Source organism: Amphiura filiformis, chromosome 3 (assembly GCF_039555335.1).
Source record: "Amphiura filiformis chromosome 3, Afil_fr2py, whole genome shotgun sequence".
Taxonomy (NCBI): domain Eukaryota; kingdom Metazoa; phylum Echinodermata; class Ophiuroidea; order Amphilepidida; family Amphiuridae; genus Amphiura; species Amphiura filiformis.
In genome coordinates, this window is record NC_092630.1 from 24,019,588 (window position 1) to 24,027,961 (window position 8,374).

Consider the following 8,374-nt stretch of genomic DNA (forward strand, 5'->3'; position numbering starts at 1 on the left):
GTTTTGCTTTGGATGGAGGAAAATTAAAGGTTGAATACGATGTAAAAATTCGATGAAAATGCTTTAAATTAAAAGGTAAGCAAGGCTAAATTTCAAAAACCAAGAATTTTATATAGTAGAGATTGATCTGAGCTACACGAATCTTGGATTTTTGCTTAAATTAAGTGGTACAGAGATGAGGAAGTGAACACATTCCTTACCGTAAAATTACATGCTACGTAGAATTGCATAGGCGCAAGTGCCGTGTTGTTTGTAAACAGTCTAGTGCCGGAAAACAGATTGACAGATTTTGATAATGGTTTGCTTTATCTTGTCCTGTAAAACATGTAAATATTCTCCAAGGTTTATGAAAAGGAAAATAAGCTCAGAATTGTAGAAATTTACATTTGGATAACATAAAAATTAGCAGCCTGGATTGAAATCCAAAATGGAATTTGAGCGAAAGTTATACTATAAATATTTACACTATTATTTTACAGTAATTTCTTGGCCAAACTGGAACATGCGCGTTGCGTCCATGTAGCGTACTAAGCGTGTACGCGCAATGTAAGGCGCATGTATGCTTTCTTCTGTACCGCGTTATATTTGCGTGTGTTTAACGCGGAGCCAGCACTAGCGTTTATAGTGTTCCAGTTTGGCCATGAAATTACTGTAAATATTATAGTGAAAAAAGGGCCACACTGACTGGCATGGTCATGGACCGGACTGTCACATATTTTGGACTTGAATTAGGGGTTCCATTTTGTTCATTCATATATTTTCATGACTACGGTTGTTTATGCCCGAGTGGCCGCTTGCTGTTCATTTCATCCCAGGCAAACCTTAGTTAACACATTTGCTAGTCAGCTAAATTCGCCGAGACCGGGGCCCAAACACAATGCATATGTACATAGAAATTTGATTTTTTTTCGAGAACAGGTCGGTGAAGGAAACCTACATAAATAATATGTTTTCTATACTTCACTTGACCCAAATATATGATTTTTTATGGTGATAATCAAGTCGCACATGGTATTTTAGAGGGATTTTGATAGCAATTCCATTAAAAAAAGCTGCTATCGCCATGAGACTAATCTAGAAACACCCATAAATGCCGTTTTGGGGAATTTTGCTAGCAGAATCTTTTTGATGTAAGTCAATCTTTGACAAGATGTAACTTTGTTACGGAAAGTGCTATGACAAAAATGTTTTCAGTTTTGGCTTTCGAAGGGCTTTAATTTGATAAGTAAAATGATGCAGTTTGATGGCAAATTTGAATTCACCTAGCATAATCAACTGTCTTTCTGGTCGCATGTCATGAATTGGTCATCTTTTGTGTAACATATTGTAAAATTAGGAAAATATCACCAATTGTGATTCACTTCAACACAACTTTTAATAAATACATTTTAGACCATTTAATATACGTATATATTTCTGGAAAGCTTATATGTGCCCATCCATCACAAACTGGTCGTAAAGTCGGCATTTTCCATTTTGAGATACAATCAAAAACAGTAATTGAATTTCTATGTTGAATATACTAGGAATTTGACCTTTGATGAACTATAACTTCACTTCCAGATGTCCAATGAAGCTGGTTGAGGTGTCATTTTGAAGCTGAAAGTGAATTCTTTCAAAATCTGCAATAAACAGAAAATGATCTAGAGCCGACTTAGTTATTTCGTGGTGGATGGTCACATATTACAAGGATGCCAAATCAACCAAATATAACATCATAATACAGGGTGGGTAAGAAATATACAGGGTGGAACATCAACAAAATTAGCATCTTTCTTGTCACAGTGAACCCCATATTTTTCTTTTCTGAAAGCTATGTAGCTCAAAATAAATATGGATTCAGAAAGACATTTCATGGGCCCTTCAAACAAATTAGGAAGAAATAGTTTGATATCCCTTGTGTTAAACATACAGGGTGGTCAAAAATTGTAAAATAATTTTACAATTTTTTTGACATTTATCAATCAAAACTTTTTTCCTCTATTTCTGGCATAATTAATAGCATAATTTAATTCCTCATCAAATTTCCTTAAAAATATGTGTACTTCTGAATAAGCAGGATGATTCGGGCCAAAGATAGGCCATTTAGAAATGTCAGAGCATTACGTGTACACTTTGTACAGTAACATACATGTATAGGAAAAACTGTCTTAATTAGCATTTAATTAGGCAATTAATTAGTCACATCTTTTGTTACAGTTGATCTACTATGAGGTAGATCTACAATTCAGGATGATATATGTGCAATTTGTACTAGTTGTACTTTTTAAGATACAGATGTTTGAAGTTTGCCATATTTTCACAATTTTGTGTACAACCCTATGGGGCTCCCCCGACCCGGCTCCCCCATTGACACATCTTACATATTGAAGTATAAATCTCAAAGTAGTTGTCCAATTGACTTGGGGTTTTTGTATTTGATAAAGAACATAATTATCTGCAAAATGACACCAAACTTTCCACAATATGTACTATACTTTTAGAATAAACCAAACTTGAAGTGTGAAGAAAGCATTTTCATGTTACGGCTCCTCCATTTTTGGGTGACCTATTTGTGACATGCGACCTAAGCAAATAGAAAAAGCATTTGTTTTGTGACCTTAGCAAACTGTCAACAAGGTCAACCGTCCCTGGGAGAGGGTGCTGTTTTGAGATTTTTTGCTCTGGACCCAACTTTTTAAGGGGGTACTACACCCCTGCCCAATTTTGTGCCCATTTTTGCATTTTTCTCAAAAAATATAGCACATTGGGGACAAGTAAGATATATATGTATATTATAGGGGCAAGGACTATTTTACTGGAAATTTTGTTTCAGCACAGACAACAGTTGTGGAGTTACAGCCAAAAATGAGGGAAAACCAATATTTGATCAATAAATCAATAACTACTTGCTTTGAGTTGCTGAATTTTCAGTACAGTAATTGTAGTCCTTGCCCGTATAATATACCTTACTTGTCACCAATTCTAACATTCCAAGTAAGCAGGATAAAATGCCTCTATGAATTAAGATGGTTGGGCTGAAATATTTTTAGCTTCTAGAAAACGTTGTCCAATCAGAAACATGCAAGTGAGATTGATACTAAAAGACTGTCCCAACCAATCACAAGATTCCAAGTAAGTTCAGATATTAACTTCTGATCAATCAAGGATTCATATATCACCAAGTAAGTGGGCGGTGTCCTTAATTTAAGGGTTTGAGAGCCAGAAAGCCTTAACTCAAGAAATGCCATTCAGAAAAAAAAAATTAATATTTTTGCGAACTAAACCTATTTACAACTCACAATGTAAGTGTCTGATTTAACTCATATTTGGTCCTATAACTAAACTGGAAGTTGTATCCTATTCATATATAAGTTATAACAAATGTCAATTAAAGAATAGTGGAATTTTTGTACCCACAAACATGGTCCTCAAGAGTCTGCTGGTGGTATTCTGTGTGCTGAGTGCCAAATTGGTCACTTACCGCTCACTGTTCAAAATGTGACATCTACACCAATTACAGTCCCCGAAATGGACTACTTTTTAGCTGACCTCATTTCCGAAACATTTAGTGATAGTTAAAAATGCGATCCCCAACCCGTTGGTTACCTTTGGACGAATTTGTAGAAATCTCCGCGGAGTCTCTGTGTCTGAAATTCCCAGGTGCAAACACGAGGGGTTGATTCCAACCAATCCGATCCACCGATTGTGACCATGTGGTCGGTTCCATGAATATTTAATAAGCAGCTTGATACTGATGTCATATCTAAAGTGACCAGGAGGCAGCAGCTACCATTTTGGTCAACTGAACTCGACTCGACTGCATTCATTCTTTTGGTTGACATAAATCGAACAAAATTTTCAATAACGGGTAATAGTAGAATTTCAATTTTTTATTAGTGAAGTTACTTGTAGTTTTGAGGAATGACAAAGTTGTTTTTGGAAACTTAGATGTTCGTTTCAACTGATGATGTAGGATCGCAAGGTGAGTGAATTCGTGAAGAGATTTCCTTGTTTGAGTGATAGTAGGATACGGGACGTAGGCTAATGACCTGCTCTGAAGTCTCCATGCACGCGGGATTATTCGTACCTGCTTACCAGACAGCAATACGCAAGCGTATTGCTGTATGGAACCAGACATATGCTGGTGGGTACACACTGCTTGGATTGATGGACTTGGCATCACTCTGAATGAGCTTTGCTGCTGTCTTGATGATTCTTATCTTTTTGTCTTCTGAGTTATTAAGTTGCTTCTCTTTGTGGAAGTTGGTAATTAAATGGACATTGCCATGTGCCTTAATGTGATCACGCATACCTGTGCATGTAGGTTGGTAATTTTTTCGCCAAAATGTTGATGCAATTTTGTTTTCATGTAGCGACTAGTGTATGGCGCATGCTCCATGTTTTTCAGGTACCGTACTCTGCCTTTTTCTCAACGAGGTCATAAACTGTTACAGTGACTGTCTTTTACAGGAGAGCATTAAATAGCTCTTCTGGAGCCTTAAGGAGAGCTGTTTAGAGCATTTACAATAGAATGTAAAGAGAGAATGGTCAACAAAGGAGAGCTAAAAATCACTCTCCTAGATCAGATTTAAGGAGAGCAGTAGAGAGTGATTGCTCTCGCTCTCCTCAAAGGCAGTCCCTGCTGTTAAAAGTTCATCATTGTTTTCTTCTAGAAATTTCACTACTTTGAGAAATGCTTCTGTTTTATTACTGGACTCTGGTCTGCCACGTTTGGCCTGCTTGGGAGTAGGCTCACTTGCAAAATTGTGTAGATTTCAGTGGAATATTCTTCTCTGTCCTGAAATTACTACTGCACTATTGATGATACACTGCATCTGCTGCATGTAGATCATTGATAGATGCAAGTCTCTGTAGAACTGTTTCAGACCTTGACTGACATGTCTGAGGTATTCTTGCTTGAAAATCTCTTGTTCTAACGGGGAAAACATCAAATTCTCTTCTTTTTCCCTGTTTATATGAAGAGCTTGTCTCCAAACCATGTTTAAAAGTCCACAACCACATGTTTCTCAATTACTTGTGTGATACAATCACCATTACTTTGACACAACCCATTGCAATATCGCACAGGTAAATCAGAAACATCTGTTTGTGGACTTAACATGGTTTGGAACCAAGCTTTTCATATGTAGCCAGTTCCCAGCAGAGGAAGCAGTGGTGATGAAAGTCAAAGGATGGTTGTGAACGGATGCCCAGTCCTGTTTCAACTTGAGGCTGAGATGCGGCTAGGACACATGCAATATTTAATGGTCTACAATATTCACACTGACAATCTACATGAACTCGATCTCCAGCAACTGTCATTAAGTCACTACCACGTTCTGAGCTTGCTCGGTTCACCCCGTCACTGCCTTTTGCTGTCAAAACAACAGATTGTCTTTCATCCACAAAGGCTTCACTACAAAAACAGCATTTATACATTGTCACAATGTCCTCCTACACGCTTACAACTTCAATAAAACCCTTCAATTGCAGGTCACCATCTGAAAGAGTAGAGAATATGGATAAGGGTCTACAGCCTAAGGATTCTACATTTTACAGGTTCAGACAAATAAATATCATGTATACATCCTTGAAAATCAAATCATCAAAATAGTCATTAGTAAAGATATTTAAAAGTTCATATTTTTGTATTGATTTTGGCAGGTGGCCATCTTGGATTTATGCAAATTAGGCACCTTTTGCCATGCTTGAATATTGTGGAGCTGTTCATGATCCATTTGTAATCATTTTCTAAGACCTGAATCATTGTCATTTAGAAGTGAAGATAAAGGTGACATATTCTGAATTTTGACTGGCAGCCATCTTGGATTTATGCAAATTAGGCAATTTTCCATACTTGGATACTTTATGACTTTCAGTATGGTGTCTAAGAGACCTCAGATTAATATGTTCTTACCATGGCCCACCAATCTGCCTATTATACAGCATCTGGATTCTGGAGGTACAGAGCATGGGCATACCTTGCAAAAACAGTATGCCTTGTGGTGGAGGCATAATGATTAAATATTTAATGTCAAGATGAGTGATTGATAAATTGGGGAAATTTCTCTCAAATAGTTAAACTGTTAAACCTCTATAGTGAAGCATTGAATACGGTACTACATTTAGAAACATCAGCCATTACTAACATAGACATAGACTACATGATGTTTAAAATATATATGTTTTTTAATTATACTGTTTTGCATTGATTTTTGTTTGTTTCAGATTACCTGCAAGACATGCAGATTCTTTGTTCTACCAATCAGTAAACTTACCAATGGAAACTGAGACACCACTTCAAATTGAGGGGCCTATAGGGGACACCCCTACAGCTCCAGCCCAGTTGGTAGAAGTTGTCACAGATCCGAGCTCAAATAGCGCCAGTCCTATCCCCAAGCACGACAATAACAATGTCGCCGATGTTATATCTGCTGCACCAGCATATGAAACTGTGGTAGCAACAGCACAGCAGCCTATTGCGATCTCATCGTTAGTGACGCAAGGGGGCGTTCATTACATCCCGACAGAACAGGTGGCGCAAGCCGTGGATTTGGTGACCAGACACAGAAATATCCCAGTTCACCCCCAGTCGCATGCTATTCCCATCAGTGTGGCCCCGACGGAACATGTACAGGTTTCTGGAACTGAACAGGTGGTGGGTGAGGAAGTGCCAGCGGAACAAGTCCACGCCCAAGTGGTGCCAGCAACTCTTCAGCAGAACCCTGCAGGTGTAGTAACAATGGAGCATGGTGTCCATCCATCTGCTGTTGCTGCTGCGCAAGTGACATTACCTGGACATGCTGCGCAAGTGACATTACCTGGACAAGCGACTGTCCCCGGGCAAGTAACTGTTGCCGGACAAGTCGCAATGCCGGGACAGGTTAGGCGTAGCCATACCACCTGCAGCACATCAACAGATGCATGTGCATCCTCTGCAGCTTCATACTCCTACAATCATCCATGTACCGTCGTCTGAAATCAAACCCAGTGCAACTCCCACGGCAGCTATGGCTCATATCCCCACCAGCTATCCATCGGTGATCACACAACACATAACTCAACCAAGTGCCGTTGCTTCTGTGCCAAGTGTTGTCACCTCCATTCAAAACGTCATGGCAACACCTCAAGATCAACTAGCAGCTAACGCTGCGCTACTAACTCAGCAACTTGCGGCAGCGGGAATGCTATCTATCAAAGCCGAGAGATTCGATCCGACCAAAATGTACGTTAGCGAATATGGAAAAGTAACCGGCGTGTTGAATCCGGCATTGTATGCTAGCCCGGCATTGTACACACAAGTTGTTCCCAGCAGCGGACAATATCCGGTCAAAAGTGAGGTCACTGTTGAAAATACAGCCCCTGCCAAACTATACACAAGTGGGCAACTGGAGAACACAGCGACATCTCAAGCAGCAGCAATGGCGACATCCCAAGCAGCCATGTTTGCCCAACAGGTTGCCAATACGGCTGCCACTGGTGTTGCGACTAAAGTGACCACAACAGAACCTCAAATTCAGACTACAAATGTTGGACTAAGCGCAGCATTGCTCATGCAGCAATTAGCCGCGGGTGTACTTGGCTATCAACTACGAGGTGATTTCAATCAGCAACAGCTAGCACTAGCCGGGTTTACCGGCAGACCAGAACCGGTAGCAACGGCAGCATCTCACCCATCTCCGCTCGGTTTGTATTCCAATCAAGTAAGCACTATTACAGCAAATCCTACCATGCTACCCCAACAAATCGTATCCGAAACAAGCTCAAAGACTGTAGCCACGCCCACAGGTGGCATCTTACCATCTCTTTTTGCAAGACCACCTGGGACCTTTGGGTTGTTATCAGTTGCAAGCACTCCAAGTCAGCCATTACAGAGCACCAGTTTGGTGGCTAATCCGGCTCAAATGCTGTATAATTTTGCTAACAGTGCCACGGTACCTCAATTTAAAACTGTCGACACGGCCATCAGCAGCCAAAGTCAAGCCATACACCCGGCAACGACACAAGCTGTCCTTGCTCAGCCCGCAGATAATTTGGGTCTTTACCGGTGAAAATACAACCTCTTAATCCCATCAATGGAGACGAAGTTGAGGTCCAAACTGAAACAAATCAACACAGTTTACCCAGCGGGAGTTTGCCCACGGTAAGTTTACCCAACGTAAACACGCTAAGTACAGAGGGAGCAAATGTGTCCGAAGAAGACGTCAAATCAAAAGTTGCTTTTTACCAAGCCCTCGATACGACTACCTGTATCGTAGTGCGGCAAATCGCTCAAATCGCGGAACAATCTGAAGGTGCATTTATGTAGTCATTCGGGGAGAAACCGTACAGTTGCAGTTCTTGCGGAGGAGTTTTACACAGAGCAGTTCCCTCAATCGTCACGCAAAAGATC

At 40.1% G+C, this 8,374-nt stretch overlaps 1 protein-coding gene across 1 annotated transcript; it reads left to right on the forward strand.

Moving 5' to 3' along the window:
- Positions 1–8,374, forward strand: LOC140148255 (uncharacterized). The gene is made up of 2 exons (XM_072170148.1): positions 1–75; positions 6,211–8,374. Exon 2 carries the CDS (start codon positions 6,903–6,905, stop codon positions 8,031–8,033), a length of 1,131 nt encoding a protein of 376 aa, XP_072026249.1. The 5' UTR covers positions 1–75; positions 6,211–6,902; the 3' UTR covers positions 8,034–8,374.

Bases quoted from the DNA above. Each gene is read 5' to 3' on its own strand.
- LOC140148255 (XM_072170148.1), top strand. From the start codon at position 6,903: ATGCATGTGCATCCTCTGCAGCTTCATACTCCTACAATCATCCATGTA.